The 17,834-nt window shown below is 36.8% G+C and overlaps 2 protein-coding genes, 2 long non-coding RNA genes and 1 pseudogene across 5 annotated transcripts; 3 read left to right on the top strand and 2 right to left on the bottom strand.

The window, feature by feature from the left end:
* Positions 1 to 932: 932 nt before the first annotated feature.
* LOC122819030 (uncharacterized) lies at positions 933 to 1,670 on the bottom strand. Its single transcript, XM_044095040.2, has 2 exons — positions 1,336 to 1,670; positions 933 to 1,253 (listed from the first exon to the last, which is right to left on the bottom strand). Exons 1-2 carry the CDS (start codon positions 1,583 to 1,585, stop codon positions 976 to 978), a joined length of 528 nt encoding a protein of 175 aa, XP_043950975.1. The 5' UTR covers positions 1,586 to 1,670; the 3' UTR covers positions 933 to 975.
* Positions 1,671 to 5,509: 3,839 nt separating this feature from the next.
* Positions 5,510 to 7,090, top strand: LOC108027972 (uncharacterized; annotated as a pseudogene).
* Positions 7,091 to 8,804: 1,714 nt separating this feature from the next.
* Positions 8,805 to 9,555, bottom strand: LOC108028187 (period circadian protein). The gene has a single exon (XM_017099849.3). The coding sequence runs from the start codon at positions 9,440 to 9,442 to the stop codon at positions 9,119 to 9,121; it is 324 nt and encodes a 107-aa protein (XP_016955338.1). The 5' UTR covers positions 9,443 to 9,555; the 3' UTR covers positions 8,805 to 9,118.
* Positions 9,556 to 10,856: 1,301 nt separating this feature from the next.
* LOC127010796 (uncharacterized) lies at positions 10,857 to 16,489 on the top strand. 2 transcript variants are annotated; one of them, XR_007763594.1, is made up of 4 exons: positions 10,857 to 11,149; positions 11,216 to 11,331; positions 16,139 to 16,315; positions 16,385 to 16,489. It is a non-coding gene; the product is annotated as an uncharacterized LOC127010796 (long non-coding RNA). The 2 variants fall into 2 exon arrangements; XR_007763593.1 differs by lacking the exons at positions 10,857 to 11,149; positions 11,216 to 11,331 and having other exon boundaries at positions 15,944 to 16,315.
* LOC127010797 (uncharacterized) lies at positions 14,235 to 14,988 on the top strand. The gene is made up of 2 exons (XR_007763595.1): positions 14,235 to 14,536; positions 14,592 to 14,988. It is a non-coding gene; the product is annotated as an uncharacterized LOC127010797 (long non-coding RNA).
* Positions 16,490 to 17,834: the final 1,345 nt, after the last annotated feature.

Here is a 17,834-nt window from a genome sequence, read left to right on the forward strand (position 1 = left end):
ATTGATTTGCGTACGATTATTTTCTTGGAGACTAAAATATCTGTTATTTTAGGTCAACTTTTATTAAAAATATTTATATTGCTTCTGCAATTCAAGGATATTTTAATATCACCTTTTCGTAAAACAATTTTTTCATTACACTTCTTGCAATTGTCATTTAACCAAAATGTAATTGGTTAATTCGAAAGCAAAGTTTCACCTACATACATAAAGAAATCAAAAGCCAAATTGGCTTTTAAGGCTTGGTGACAAAATGGTAAACCATTAATTTCTCCGAATTCTGTACGTATTTCCTTTGGGCACCCCAAATGCATTCGAGTGTCAGTCAAACAGATGTCATTATCCCGTAACACGCTCTAGTTTCCACATCACCCCGTCCCGAAATTCCGATCTAAGCATCCAAAGCCATGGCAAATGTGCTGCAAGCAACGCCTCTCAAAGCGAAGTGGCAACTTGGCGTATGGGTGATGGCGAGGTTCGACTCAACCGTAGGAAAGACCCATAAAATGTGTAGCACATATTGCCACGAGCAGTTGCACCTGCTAAGGGAAAAAGGTATATGAAGAAAAAAATCTCACAAAAGGGTAGATACGTTTTTTTGTGTTAAATAAAAGACCGTATGAGGTTCATCGATACATATTGATAGATGGACATTAAAAATGTTAAGTCTGAGCGTCACAAAGAGTTTCTGTCTTGTGAAATAAAGTTTATTTCACTGTTTGGCTCCATCTAGTTGGGTGTTCAAGAAAAAAACAAAAAGTTGTGGTAAAAAATAGGAGTTCATTAGCAACGCCAATGAAATATTGGTTTTCATAGAAAGGCGGCATCTGCAGTGCAAATGCCTTGCATTAGTTTTCATTTTAATAGCTTTCTAACACGGCCATTGTAAGGATTAACCTAGTGAAACCAATTTGAACAAGTTAATTCAAAAGTTTTGTTTCTCGATAATAATTCCCTCTGCGGAGGGTACTAATGTCACATAAAGTGTGCACTGAATGCTTTCCATTTCGATTGTGTAACCACAATAAGGGCAGAAACCATAATATGAAGATTGCTGGAGTGGAGTTTCCTTGATCCCGATTTCTTTTTTTTCTTTTCCAAGTTAAAAATGCACGGACATGCTTTTATTCCATTTAATTCGCCAATTCGGCAAAACGCACAGGATGCTTTGTCCTCATCGTCCTTAGGTATTAGAATTTGACAACCAAGTTGGGGTGACCAAACACATATATATTTGAAATCTCCATCTGTTGCTGTAAATAAAACCAAAAACAATATGTTGCTTAGCCCAAATACTTATTGCTGCAATGGAATAAGTTTAGTATTGCTACTTACCATTAATTTGCATACCGCTAGGAATACACACGTCGAAGTTTTTGGTTAGAAAAACGTCGTTGGATCTAAACGGAATCCGTTCAAAAATGCCTTTTCGGACTACAATGTGTCCCGAATCACCTTTAATTTTGCAAGCATTCTTTTGCTTAGAACAGTCTCCACACAGTACAAGGTCTTTGTTGAATGAGGCACGCGTTGTAAGCAGGAAAAGAATGAACATCAAAAAACCAAATATGCGCCTTTCAGGCATTTTAATAAAAAAGAAATTTGGCTACGTCCCAATAAAAGCTAGATTAACTACGGAAATTATTTCTTCAAGGCATACTTCTTTAAAATATTTTTCAAAGTCACAACATTGTTAAGGTTTTTAATGACGTGTTTGTGTCGTCCGATTTTTATTTAATTTAATTCGAAATTCATAAAATACATAAAAAATGATATTCCCAGCAGATAAGATAGTATGCCAAAAAAGAGTACCCATAATTCGTTTTTCTCCATAAATTTTCCTATTGCAGCTACATTATATTGTCGTCCGATTTGCACCCCGCATAATAAAGTGCCCTGCGCAAGAACCTTAAGAATCGGCATGCTTATTCGCAACTTTATAGCTTTTAGAGTTTCCGATATCACAGCTTTCATACGGACGGACAGACAGAAGTTCTAACGGACATTGCTATTTCTACCTGGCTTTCGTTCCTGATAGCTATTTTATAGTAAAAAGTAATGGGTATATATAGTCGCTTGAAATAATATTTATGTGTTGATAATTAGAACCACTCAATCAACATTTCCCTGATATTATTGTCAAAAAATACCGTATAAGCAATAAAAAAAAAAAGATACATCGAACTTGAACTTGACGCCATTACAAAATATTTTGTTAATAAAATTACGTTCTAATAAACTTTTAGATAGACCAACATATCAGTATTTGGCCACGTGGGGAATATTTCTTTTTTGCAACTTTCTCTTAGTTATTTCAATAGTACTGGATTATGAAAATATGTAAATGTTTCAAAGTACCGGTGTATAGTTATTTTTCAATTGCCTTATTTAATTGCAGCGATGTTAAAAGTTCTTAATGCCCTTTGCTTGTACGTGGATGGCAATAAGCACTCTTATCTGCGTTTACATATTTTCAACTTCGAGAAAATGTGGCGTTTGGACTGGGTCGACTTTCCCCAAAAACCCGTTCTGGGCGGAAGCTGCATGGAGTGGGTATAACAAAATTATTTAAAATATTTTGTATTACCTTATAGTTTAATTTAGTTTCTGCATTACTTGCTTGCGCGGTTCAATATTGGTATGCTCAATATATAAAAGAAAAGCGTAGACGACGCGGATATGCATAAATACAAATCTTTAGGAGTACTAAAATATTTTAAATTTTATATAAATAAATGATCAGGACCTATAGCCGATTCGATCTAGCCATGTCCGTCTGTCTGTCTGTCCGTATGAACGCTGAGATCCCGGAAACTGTAAGAGCTAGAACAGCCAAACTTGGCATGCAGATTCCTGGGCTTTCTGCGCAGCCCACTCAAACGCCCACAATCCGCGAAAATCTGTAGCGCCTACAGTTTTTAAGTCAGAAACAACGTTTTAAATGAAATGTGTTTGTCTTATCAATATCTATCGACTGACCCAAAAAAAAAGTGCCACGTTCACTCTTTAGGAAAACAAGATTGATACGTTTTTATAAAAGAATAATGTTTTAAAAGTTTTAGAAGTACAAAACAAGCTTGTGGGTAACACAAATGATATAAACGAAGCCTTAAAACGAAGCACCCAACCACATTTTACCAATCACGATCACAATTTTTCATGCTTCCCGAACATGGTGGGGAGCAGGTTGCCACCTTGCCATTGAGCCGGAAATGTGCAGGAAATGCGAGTAAACACAAAAAGCGATTCGAGTCGAGTCGACAGTGGACATCCACAGGACAACAGAGTCCATGGCGATGGAGGAAGTCCAAGGAGATGCCACTGGGTCAGGTCATTCGCATTCAATAATCCCCCGCAAACAGCAACAAGGAAATCACAATGCAACAGCAAGGCACGGAGTGCACAGTAAGAAAACAGGCATGTTAATGTTCAATAATACTTTTCCATTTCTTCACCATGCAGGGAATGATAAATCTTTCAAATAATTAGTTTACATAACTTATACACATTACTAGGGTTGTGTATTAAGTCATTAGAAATGCGGACGTACCTAACACCGATATATAAAGTTAGCTAAAATATTTTTTTCAGTTTGATAAAAGGCTAGGGAAAAGTGGAGAGAGAAAAATTGAGAGGAACGGAGAAAAGCGCAAACCTCGGTGGCCGCTTGACTTGCCTGATGGTATTCCCTTTTCCCACTGACAGCCATTGCTCGCCGCTGTCAATACACGAATATTGTTATTATGCTATGAAATCTCAGCGAGGCACAATAAAAAAATAATATTTATTTGCAATCCTGTGCGACGGTGCACTTCTCTGCCCATTTATGGGATGCATTAAAATTGTTTATTTCATAACAAGGCAAATTCTGCAATTTGATTGAGAACGAGATGGTATGGAGCGGTTTTTTCTGAAAGTAAAGTTTTGGCTTGGGGCTCAGGCTTTTATTACTATTGATAAAAAATAGGCAATCGCCTTCTCCCCAAAGTTTTGCGTTTTCTCTTTTTTTATTCAACATTTAAGCTTTGACCCGATGACCGCAGATACATTTACATATGTATCGGGGCTTTTGCGGGGTCAAAGAGGACAAAACTGCCATGCATGCGAGTACTGCTGACAATGGGATCCTGACAGCAGTCTAGCCTCGAGTGTAGGCACTGAGAAAAATACATGCCGTAATCGGGTTGATTAAACTAAAAAACCCATTCACTTAACCTTAAGTAAATATTCAGCAATTTCAATTGAGTGCGAAATGGATGGAGAAGCCAATCGGGTGCCTTCAAAATTTTACTAGCGCCACTTTAAAAAATCTGTAGATTAGCTTTGAATCTTGAAACCAAAAAAGTACGATATAAAAAATATATTTTTGGAAAACTATAGTAGAACTATATTAATAGCTTCTGCATTTTAAAGCATACTGTTTTAACATCTTTAAAAAAATGATTACTATAGGCAAGTTTGTTAAAATGTACCCTTGATTTCTACCTATCATATTTCCTATAAATATTATTTGCGGTAAGATCGGATTATTTTTGTGTCTGTCCACGCGATCCACTGGGGGCGACAGTGTCAGCACGATGAACTACCGGAGGACTTTGTACCCGCATACCCCAGAAATATCCACCTGCCAACATAGCTCCACAAAAATAAATTATTCAGAGCCCTGTGAACGCTTGAATGGATCGGTATTCGATTCGTATTCACAAATATCAAATAGAGAGCGCCACACAGAGACTGACAAAATACCATCAACCAAGGAGGTCAGACATCCGCCTCTCAAATGTGTGCGCCGCTGTCCCAAAACTTCGTCTGCATTTGGGAGTCACACAGAGACAAAACCAAAATACATTTTTCGATTATCATTTATTTTGTCAAATACTAATAAAATAATAAAAAAAAATAATAAAATATTAATGCAATATTTAATTAAACTTTTGAATGGATTGACTTCATAAAACGTTAGGAGCATCAACAATTTAAATTAAACATTTATATTATACTTTGATTACATTTTTTCGACGATAAATCACATTCCGACTTCATCCGACGGATTTTTATTTTTTTATTGTTTGGACATTACAACCATCGCACTAACTCAATTATCCGCCTACGTAAGCACCCTCAGTCAAGGGGTCAGCGGGTAAAGAAAGGATATTGGGAAGGGTCCTACCAAGGAAGGGAGGGCTGGGGGTAGAAGGACACGCACAGCCGCAGGACATGATGGCATGTGTACAACCCACCGATGGTGGGCAGAGCCGAGCGGTTAACCGCAGATGGGGAGGCTATTGTGCCCATTACGAAGCACGGACCCCTAAACCGGGGGCAAAACCATTTCGGGGCTGAATTGTGACATTATTTTAATGAAAATTGACGCTTGATTCGGAGGGCGGCACTCCACAATCACTCCCAAAAAACCCATGATTGAGCCCATAAAACGGTCCAACTGCTGCGGTCAACTTGCGATACAATTGCGCTGTGCGAGTGCCGGAACAAGGCTTACGAAATAATAATGCAAACATCCAATGGAGGATGTGGAAGTGGAGGAAAGTGCGGATGTGCACGTGGAGCTCAACCCTTTGGACGCAGCTGCTCCGCCGGCATCCAAAATGTAAACAGCAGGGCAGGAACACAAAGTGCCCTAGGTGCAAACACGTACTGCAATTCAAATAAAGAAAACAATAATAGAAAATGGAGTCGAAGCCAGAGACATGGAAGGGCAAAAAGCCAGGGAAAAGCGCAAAAATCTACCAGTGCTGAGGGCCAACAACTGCGCCCGCTCGTGGAAAACTCTGCGAACCTAGAATACCCTTTCAAAAGGGTGGCAACCGTAATGGGATTCTTACACTAAATACTACAGTAACACAATCAAATGTACTTTTTTTTCGTTATGAACACAAATGTCCTCCATTTAAAAAAAGATCAAATGCCTTTCGCCCCTTAGAGAACTTCGGAGGCTGTTACACTTTCTTGAAAGTCCTAGTGAAATGTTTGTCTTTCGTTTTTGGCTTTCAGGATAACCACTTCGCCCGTATCCTCCGCCCTTCTGCCCTGCCATCCCATCAACCTGCCATTCCCATCACCATCAGCTAACCGTTCTCACGTTGCTCACTTTATTGTGCTTTCCAATTGTTTTCTTGTTATTTCTGCTTGTGCAATTGCACTTTTCAATATTGATGATGGGGCACCACAAAAGATACATGTGTGTAACTATATTTAACGCTTCATTGATTAAGAGGCAATCGAAAAGTAAATGCATCTGCTTAATCAAGATTCCGATGGAGTTGAATAAATGTGATACCGACAACAAAGGATTGCGCTGGCTTTTTGCGAAGCGCCCTGACCACATAAAAGAAGCATTACAGGTAAAGCAGGTTTAGCAGATGAGTAACATAAACATTAAATTAAGGAACAACGAAAATAGATGAGCTGCTGTAAAGGTAAAAAAACGAAACATATTTATTAAAAACCGCTTGAAACGTGGACCACCAAATAAAATCGTGATCTTAAATGACATATTATTATATATCATTATTGAAAGTCTTTAACCCCACACCTGCCCCAACTGGTATCAGAATAAAAAGTCCTCATGCCCGGACTAGCTCGTGGGATCTGGCAGTTCTGAAAGCGGATACTCCATGGTGTCCGGTGGAAAGAACTGGCAGCTATTCGTTTGCGCACGAGCGCGCTTAGTCATCGCCGCTGGTGGAATCGACTTGGTATGAATGTGCCCGCTCTGGTGGCCCTGCATCTGCTGGATGTGCGCTAGCGGCCCAAATGGACAGCTAGGTGAGATCAGGGAAACTATTCAGCCAAACTGCCACTGGCCCCGCGGACGTACAGAGATGAAGCTATGTGCCTAGTTGTATTTTTTAAAATTTGTATATAATATATAAGAAAATAAATAAATTTAATTTTTGTGCAAAACGGAATCAGTGACTTATCAAATAAAAAACAGGTACAAACCGCTGAAACTGCGAGAGCCATTGTTCTGCCACAGCTTGGGCTGGCCCTGCTGAATAACCACATCTGCCTGAAGCTCTTCAGGGCGTCGCTGGTCCTCGACTACAGCTTCAGCTGTCATCTTTTTTAATGAGCTAAAGCCCTTTTGAAATGCGGGCATGTTGCTGCCAAAAAAATGATCGGTATATTTTCAGAAGGCAGAGCATTAAATACTCTAGCAGCAATCATTTCTCTGGTTGAGAAAAAATATATTTGTGCTTATTTCCGATTTAATATAATGTAGTTTTTAAAACGCAATTAAATACCCGATTCTTGTTGAGTAAAGAGGAATACTAGTTTTGTAGAAAGGTCCTTAACAGGAAGAAGTAAGCATTTCCGACCCCTATATATATATTATTGATCAGGGTCACTGCCCAGTGCCCAACCGATTTAATCTGTCTACAGCCCACATCACCATATATTGAATTACCAGGTAGGTGGCTCTTTACAATCTCGCTTTGCAGCATGTGGAAATATACACATACATTTCCCTTTTTCCTCCCTTGTGCTGAGTAACAGGTATCTGATAGTCGAGGCTCTCTACTATAGCGTTTTTTCTTGCTTTTCTTGACTGCGGATCGAAAATTGATTATCAAATTCTCGGATTCCAGCCAATTTGGTCGAAACTTAAAATACCTTTTCCTATTGCAATTTTCTGTAAAAAATAATGACTATTTTATTCCTAATATAAATAAATATTAGCTAGATTGTTTAGTGATTTGGTTTACCACCAAAATAATTTATAAAATTGTAATTTGCAACAATCAAGCAAATTTAACGTTTTCTGGCAGCCAAGAAACTGGAATTTTAACATGTCACAAGGAAATCGGTCGAGATCTTTGTATTCAGTCGAAAAAGTAACTCATTCTACTCCGTAGCATAACAAGTGACAATGTAAACTTTACTTTACTTTAGCTCTGTTTTCCAACTTTAAAACATAAAACACCTTTACAAACACAGAATCACATAAGTCAGCAAAAAACAGATAGGCCATTTCAAATTACGTTTAACCATTGAACAAACCATTATAAACTGTAGAAAAACGAAGGGTGGTATGGCCTCCGCAAGGGTATAAAATCCTGCAGACCGGCTGACAGAATCAAATTGAGAGAGGGTCCTTTGTAAAGCAGATTTCCGCGGCTCTTTGCTGGTTCTACATCTCAGAAATTATGGAATTCGCCGGAATGACCCGATAAGTGGAAACGGGGGGGTCTAGGCTCTGATTTTTATCCAACGGCGACTGGCCTTTTTTTTTTTAGTAAATAATGTAAGTAATGTTTTTAAAGTAAATAATAATTTAAAGTAAATAATATTCTATGTGAATAGTTTATATATTTTCATATTTAGCTTAATTTTATAAAGATTTATTTAAAATAAATTTCTTTTAGAAACATATAAATAACGTATGAAAAGATTTTTACCTCAGACAACGTCAACTTAAAATCGAACCCGCTTGCCATGAGGCCATATATACGTTTATAAAGAAGGCCAACTAGATGTTATTTCAAAAATATTATATATAATATATCAAAATGATTAAGTTTACAGGGCTAAAAAAGTACGACGAAGATGGAGATATGCAGCAAAGCGACTGTTCACCACTGCACACCCACAACGGAGCCGCCAAGCGTCGATATCTGTATTAGCTTATAACTTTTTAATGAATTGTTCAATTATGACCATTTTTGGTCATTCTATAAGATAAGATTGGTAACATTATACACATATAATGCAACCGATTGCAATTGATTTCTTATCAAACAAAAATACGTTTTAATGTGGCAAAAAACTAATGATTATCGCTTCTTCAACATCATACAGTTCTATATTACCTTTTGTTCCAAAAGTGCCTTGTGTAATTCAACAATCGGAGTTTCTAATTTTTTGCCAGGAACTGCTACTTTGACAACTTTCCGTTGGGTTACCACCTACTATGATCAATCACTGGTTTTTAGATTCTGTGGCTATGGATAGTAATTATCTTAGCACATTTTCCTGGGAAACAGTAATGTGAAAGCTTTTTATATATCCTTAAAGTTTATATTTGGCATTCGATTCATTTTTCGAGCTTTTCAATTGATAAAAATTTGTAATAAACTTCATAAAAACTCATTATAGGTCAGCCTCTTCGACGCCTTCTCTCGGCTTCTGCGCGCCTGCGGCGAATTCTCCTAAGGATTCGATGCCTGCGTCGATGTTTCCTTTTGTGGGTCGCGGACGGAGCCTTGGTGGTTGTAGTGCTGGTTGACGGAGCTGTGGTCGATGTTGAGGTGACAGTACTAGTACCCGTTCCAGTACCAGTACCAGTCCCAGTCCCAGTACCAGTCCCAGTACCAGTGCCTGATCCGCTAGTAGTTCCTTTGTCGTCCGAAGAGGCGCCGTCAGCGAAGGACAAGCAGCAAACGGCCATCACTACCAAAGCGAGTGGAAGAAGGAGCCTCATTATAATAGAAGTTCCACGTTCCAACACAAAGATTTGTGAGTGGGTTCAATCTGCCGCCATTCAATTTATACCAGTGTTACCAGGAAGTCAAGTTACCACATGTCAAGATTTGAAATCCGAAAATAAAATTATTACTACAACCATGTTTTCCATTCTGTCATTTTGTTTATATTTGGTTTGGTTTGTTTATTAATAAACTTGGTCGACTTGGAAATATTTCCTTATTAATACCATTTAGCAGTTAGTTAAGCAAATACGTACATTGTACATGCTTTATCGAAATAAACAAGTTTTTTTTAATTATGTACACCGAAAAAAATGTAATTCAAGAACAATATGCTTAATTTATAAGGCTCCGTGCAGCCTCAACCGATAAAGCTATCGTGACAAATTCGAGGCATTTTTATACCCTTGCAGAGGGTGTGTTGATTTTAGTCAGAAGTTTGCAACCTAGTGAAGGAGACGTTTCCGACCCCATAAAGTATATATATTCTTGATCAGCATCACTGAACGAGTAGATGTACACATGTCTGTCTGTCCATCCGTTTCTACGCAAACTAGTCTCTCAGCTTTAAAGTTATCGGGCTGAAACTTTCCCAAAAGTCTTCTTTCTATTGCAGGTAGTATATAAGTCGGAACCAGCCGGTTCGGATATATATATTTATCATATAGTTCCCATAGGCATTATCGGAAAAACATTTTTTTAAAAATTATATCTTTGGTGCTTTTTAACATATAACGTTCGAAATAACATTTTTTAATTAGTTCTGAATTTGGAATAAATTTTATCAAAATCAATCGGAAAATTGGTGGGAAAATAATATGCGTTAGAGTGGGCGTAGCGTGGCTGAAACAATCTTGCGCTACGCAGGAAGTCCTGGAATCTGCGTGCCAAGTTTGGCTGTTCTACCCTTTATACTTACCAAAATCTCAGCGTTTATACGGACAGACGGACATGGCTAGATCGACTCGGCTAGTGATCCTGATATATACTTTATGAGGTTGGAAACGCTTCCTTTAACCTGTTACATACTTTCCGACGAATCCGCTGGCTATCAGGGTTCCGACTGAACTGGTAATCCGATTTAAAAAACTCAAAAATAATTTTAATAGCTGTAAAAAATTTAAATAATTGAAAAATAAATTTTTCGTCACTACGTGTAGGGAAGGAGACGTTTCCGACCCCATAAAGTATTTATATTATTGATCAGCGTCACTAGACGAGTCGAGCACGAGTATTCTTACTGCGAAAGTAGATTCATTATATTGATGATTTGATTTTCAAAACAAAAAATTCTGATATCATACAAAAACACCTCTTAGCGAGGTAAAAATCGCACTTCAGCAAACAAAAGTTCTAATATTACCTAATCAAATATAGTAGTCCTTGAAATATTCGTCAGTCTATAGTTAACCTTGGTTTTAAAGGAACGGGAAGAAATATTTTCCTTAAAATGTCTGCAAATCGTATATTTTGTTTTCTGATTTTCGCTCTTTTTCTTTTTACGATATGTTATTCATTTAATAAAGATCTTGTAAGGTGTGGAGACTGTAAAAATGAGAATAAGGAATTTTGCATAATTAAAGGTGATTCAGACCATGTTGCGCACGAAAAATCTGTAAGATCGGGTTTTAAATCTCACTTTGAAAACACCCCGTGGACCGCGGACTTGGACGTGTGCATTCCTAAAAATATGACAATTGATGGTGAGCTATAAAACTACAATTATACGGCAGTTAATACTTATAAATCTAACCAATATTTTATTACAGCAAAAGATGGAGAATTCTTATATTTATGTGTTTGGTCACCCGAAATTGGTTGTCAAATTTTATTACCTAAGGACAATAAGGACACATTTTTGGGCTGTGAGGCCCAGGCTGTCCGTGTGAGTCACCCCCAGATAATAATGACTATTCTAGATCGGGATCAAAGCAACTTTCCTCGCGGTCTCTGCCTATCATGATTGGTGCTTATTTTATGCATCAGTCTATAAGATTGAAGTTTTGTGGGTTTCAGACATAAATTCAAGACCATGTTGCCTTTAACCGAGTTGAAAGTTCACCAAGAACTTACAAAACGCTGGTTCATATATCTTTTTAACTTTAGAAAGTTGACCCTTAAATCATGATTTCATAAACTAGAACATAAATTTAAACTGACATGTACAAGGTGAGTTCCACAGTAAACAGGACTTTTAAAAAAAAGACAAAAGATTGTTTTTTCGGCAAAATCAATGTATTTTATTCAAAATAGTCTCCTGCTTTAATACAGCGTTTTGGACGGTCCAAAATCATGTCGAACGAGTGTTCGTTGCCCGGTGTGGCCGCCAGTATGCCGGTGCAAGCCTTTTGAATGGCCTCACGTCTGCATGCTGCGTTCCTTTCATCGGCAAATGCATTTTTCCGAAAAGGTAGAAGTCGCACGGAGCCATATCAGGTGAATACGGGGAGTGGTTGATGGTTAAAATGTGATTAATAGTCGGACACAAGCGTCGATCGATGAGACGGCGCATTATCGAGTAACAAACGCCAACCTTCATCTTCGCGATTTTCGGGCCGAACACGTCGAATACGGCGCACCAAACGCTTTAAAACTCCAGGGTAGAATACCGCATTAACGTTTTGCACGCGTGGAACAAATTCTTGTGGAAAAACCCTTGGAATCATAAAAACAAATCGGCATTGTCCTCACTTTTGACTTCTCTAGGCGCCTTTTTTGTGGGTTTCGGCTGGTCCGGCGCCATTTCGGGATCATATTGCAAACACCACGTTTCGTCACCAGTCACAATCTTGTAAAGGATGTTCGAGTCTTTTTTTTGCCTCTTCAATGATGTCATTCGAATGTAGACTTCTGAGCAATTTTTAATCAGTCAATTTGTGCGGAACAAACCGTGCACACACCTTTTGTAAGCCCAAATGTTCGGTCAAAATACGATAAATCGATGTTTTGGAGATGTTCAATTCTATTTCCATGCATTTCAATGATGATTTCGGCTGATTTTTTATGAATTCGCGCACAGTTTTGATGGAATTTTCGGTGTTCACGGATTTCGGTTGGCCACATGTTCATCGACATTTAGGTCCTCACGACCTCTTTGAAATCGTTGAAACCACTCGTGCACTCTGCTACGGGATAGGCAATTATCGCCATAAACTTGTTTTATCAATTGAAACGTTTCGGTAAAAGTTGTACCAATTTTAAAACAAACTTTAATGTTGGCTCTTTGTTCGAAGCTCATTTTCGCACCGATGACAAAAACATACTGACACTTAAAACGCAATAACCTCACTTCCAATAGATGAAATGTCATGAAATGTTTACTGAAAGTCGATAAGCGATAGCAGATTCTAACGCACCAGTTGACATATAGATGGCGCCACTAGAGGGCGCTAGATTAAAAAAGTCCTGTTTACTTTGGAACTTACCTTGTCATATAGCTGCCATAGCTATGTGAAATATGAAAGAAATATATCTTTGGTGTTTTTTAACATATAATCTTCTAAGCTAAGAAGTAACATTTTTTAATTAGTTCTATATTATATAGCTGTCATAGGAACGAAGGGAAAATTGGTGGGAAAATAATGTGAAACAAATTATAGCTTTGGCGCTTTTTGACATAATATCTTGTAATATTGGGAATATAACATTTTATATTTCTAAGAATTTCAAATTCAATGTAATAAAAATCAGACAACTCTACCGTATAAATAGATGTCAAAAAATGCTCTAAAAAAAGAATGAAATAAATTTTTTTAAAGTCAGCAGCAATCCTTAAAAATTTTATACGCTGTTACTAAAGTCTTTTGTTTTTTATAACTGCAAGGGTATACAAACTTCTGCTTGCCGAAGTTAACTTCCTTTCTTCTTTTGAATGAAGAGAAAAAGCGGTAAGACTGTAAAAGTGAAATTATATGATATGTAATCTGTCCTGCAAACTAGATGATGATAAACATCTAAATGTAAGAAACTTTAGTTGTACCAGTTTTAAAAATCTCTCTAGTTCGGCGGGAAAATAGCTATAAATAGTTCAATTTAATATATTTAGGGCTAAATTTAACAGTGTAGAGCCCTTAAAATTGCTCAACTTTTTTAACACAACACTTTTTCGTAAAAAGTTTATTATTAAACAAAAATGGCCACATTCGCTAGCTCTGAATTTTGCGGAAGTAATTGATTTGAAAACAGCTGATTGGCGCATGTATACCTCAATCTAAATCTCAAGTGACTTAATATAATATTAAAAATATTAATTTTATTTATAAAAGCATGTTTTGACTTTCTAGCATTTCTAGCATGACTACTGTGGCCACCACAGTTTTGGGCGGTTTGTGGGCGTTTGAGTGAGCGCGGAAATTTTTTTTTTTTGTGATCAATCGATAGGCATTGATGAGTCAAATATATTTCAGTGATTCTATCATAATAACTAGGCGCTACAAATGTTCGAGATTTGTGGGCGTGGCACCAAAATTGCGCTGCGCAGGAAGCCCAGGAATCTGCACACCAAGGCTGATATAGTTTTCGAGATCTCAGCGTTCATATGGACAAACGGACAGACAGACAAACGGGCATGGTTAGATGGACTCGGTGATCCTGATCAAGAATATATATTATTATGGGGTCTGAAACGCTTCCCTTACCTGTTACATACTTTCTGACTAGTATATCCCTTAACTCTATGAGTAACGGATATAAATAGTGAGACTTATTGATTTTAGTGAGCTATTTCATTATAGACCTCCTCTGTTTCATTTTAAGTAGTCTTTGAAATAATCATTAACAAATTTTATTTTCATTAGGTCGGAGCAAAAGTATTTTCTCAAAAATATGTCAAATAATCACATGCTTTCTTTTTTGGTTTTTGGTTTTCGGTTTTTTTGTGTTTACCACATGTGTCGAAATTAATAGAGATCTTGTAAGGTGTGGAGACTGTACTGCGTATGCACTGGATAATTGCATAGTTGAAAACGGTACGGGGTACTCTGTATACTCCCAATCTGCTGCAGCTCCTAGTGCTCGCTCAGAATATAGTTATTTGCCCAAGGGAACATCGGACTTGAGCGTGTGCATTCCCAGAAATATGACAATTAAGGGTACTGAGAGCGGAAGCTATAATACTTGTAGACTTATCCAAACATTTCATTACAGCTTATGATGATTATTGGTCTTATATATGTGTTTGGTCACCAGAACTGGGTTGTCAAATTATATATCCCAAGTATGCGAAAAAAATAAGTTGCCTAGTGTGCTGGCCACTGAAAGGTTTCGAAAGTACATGTAGGTGTAGGGTACCAAAAAGAACATTTAAGCGTGAGGAAAAGTCGGGATCAAGCACACTCTTCACCGACATACTGAATCTTATGCTTATTGCTCTTCTTGTGTAGCAACTTGTGGACTAATGCGAAAAGATTAAAATTCTAGAAAAAATTGCTCTCAGACAACTGTAACCATCCCGTAAATCTTTTCAAATTCACAAGAAAATGCAGTTGTTTAACAATGGTGTCACACATTAAAGTTTAGTGCAAATAAAAAAAGAAAACAATGACGACTTTGACTACCCACTGTTTCGGTGTTGATAAGGGATCGAAACGCCGCGGGGGATGGCGGTTGCATTGTTGGGATTTCAAACAGACAGATAAACCCTGACCATGGCCACATTGGCACTGCGTAATTTGCTTCCGTGGTCTGGTAAGCCATTCTGTTCCTAACGCTTCCTTTTCTAAAAAGGATAAACATTTATAAGCGATTCGTCGCTGTGAACTCAACGGATAAAAATACCTATAACAATTTTGAACCCGTCGAACTTCGGGAGTTTCATTTGTGGAAGTATTCTGCTGTGGAAGAAGAATTTAAAGTACTATTATTTGCGAAGGTAGAATGATTTCTTTCCGAACCGATTACAATTTGACATTAGAAAGGCCTTTGCTGATACACATAATTTTTGTCCTCCTAATGCTAATTCAATATTAATAGCCACTTATTGTTGTTGCAAATCGAAAGGCTTTTCGATGTAGCGGTAGAATGTCTGCAATGTTCCATCGTAATGAAGAAATCTTGGGTATGTACGATTGAAGAAAGAAAGGTAAAAAGAAATAAGGCATCTTAAATAAGACCTAAAGTGTGTGTTTGCTATCCTTCGACGAGATGGAGGTATGCGATGCATCTTCGATGTGATGTCAGTCGGGTTCACCACTCTCCGCGTGCTCCAGCGACGATGTTGGAATTCATCGCTTTATAGTTGTCGAAGAGATACAACACATTATTGTAACAACTCACTTTTGAAAATTATTAATTAAAGTTATTAATTAACTTCAGAACGTCTAACGCTGCCTGAACAATGATTTTGGGCGTATCCATCAAATCATTTAAATGGTTACAAACAGTTATACATAAGGAACTCGAATTGTACAAGTTTTGTGAGAGTAGATAATTTTGAGACTGATTTCTAACAAATAAAAATTTATGATATCGAACAAAACACCTCTAGCCTATATAAAAATCGTACCTTAGCCAATCAAAAGTTCTGATATTACCTAATCAAAAAATAGTGGTCCTTGAAATATACGTGACTCTGTAGTCAATCTAGTTTTCAAAAAACCTGAACAAAATTATTTTCTTTAAAATGTCTAAAAGTTGTATATTTTGTATTCTGATTTTCGCTTTCCTGTTTACGAAATGTGCTTCATTTAATAAAGAACTTGTAAAGTGCGGAAACTGTACTGAGGACAATAAAGGCATATGCATAATTAAAAGTGATTCGGACCATGTTGTAATTCGAAAAGCTCTTAGATCGAATTTAATATTTGAATTTGAAGAAACCCCGTGGACCGCGGACTTGGACGTGTGCATTCCTAGCAACATGACAATTGATGGTGAGCTATAATTCTATACTAATTATACGACAGCTAATACCTATTTATCTAACCAAAATCATTTTACAGCAAAACAAGATCTAAACCATCAAGGTAACAGCTAAATACAACGTGTATTAACTGTACCAAGGCCAAACAGCTCAACTATTAAATATAACCATATTTTAATCATAACCCTATGATTTTACTTTGATAAACACAAAATCTTAAAAAAACTGCAATTTGGTTAAACAATAAAAATCTCAAAAAATTGTGGAACGAAAATATGTAAGGACAATTACAAACGGAAAACCATTATTTGATTTCTCGTAAGTTTTTTGGGATTCGTCAAATTTGCTGTCCGTCATTAAACAGGTTAAGCACATCTTCAGGGGCTTGTGCTCTATACAATGCACACAATATTAAAAGGTTGAGACTATAGGTGTAAAGAGCTTTAAGAAATATAGAATAAATGAGTAAATATATTATAAAGCTACGAAAAAATTTCTGACATTTTTTTTAAAGTTTAAGTTACGTTTAAATTGTCAAAGATTCTTCCCTTACCACAAAACGGTCAGAAGGAAATCAGCCAGAGCCAGGGACTCTCATCGAAAAGGTTCATTTCCTGACCGCAGAAACGGGACATACGGATATATAGGCGCATAGGCTCATTTGCTAACAGCTATTGAAATCAAGACTGCTACTCGCAAGGAGCTGAAATTTCTCAGTCAAGGACATTTTCTTCTATATTAAATAGCAGTCATTTTAACTCGAAATGAAAAATGTTCTTTGTAGCACAACAATACACTTATATATATACATTGCGGAGATAGTTTTGAATGCTTTTTAGTCAACGGTGAAATCAGAGTGACGGAAGTCATTATTTTTTTTGTTTTTTTTTAATACAAACTAATGGTTTTAGTTTTATTATGATACCCTAAAACAAAGATTACCAATAAACAAAGGGGTAAAAATCATAAATGTTTAAGTCATGGCAGGATTGCATTGATTAGCAAAATAATGTTTTCGGAGTAGATCAATTATTTTTTAAGCGCAGTATTATATTTTTAAAGATATAAAAATAATTATTAAAACTTTTATTAAACAGCTATAGAATTTTATGTCACAGTGGAATTTACATTACAGTTACCTAAAAGGCAATACGTTTCTAAAAATGTGTGATAGGGAAACCGGCACATAATTTATAAATATATAGATTTCACTTCTGATAGCAAGTTCAGTAATTAAAATTGCATATTTAATGGCTCCGCAAGGTAATTAAGGTAAATACAAAAATTATGCTAAATTAAAGGCGATATATTTTTAGGTGAAACAATTTATTTGAAATATTTTATATAACATCATTTTGGGTCCAAGGCAAATTCTGGCTACTTTAGAAAATCAATTAGTTTTTCAGCGACATATACCACATATTTAGTTATTAAAAAAAAAAATGTTAAAATAATTGATCCTCATTGGACCGCGACTTCTTTAGATTGTATATTGCAAAATTATTTGTTGGTCATCATGGACTGTAAAT

This window comes from Drosophila biarmipes, chromosome 3L (assembly GCF_025231255.1).
Source record: "Drosophila biarmipes strain raj3 chromosome 3L, RU_DBia_V1.1, whole genome shotgun sequence".
Taxonomy (NCBI): domain Eukaryota; kingdom Metazoa; phylum Arthropoda; class Insecta; order Diptera; family Drosophilidae; genus Drosophila; species Drosophila biarmipes.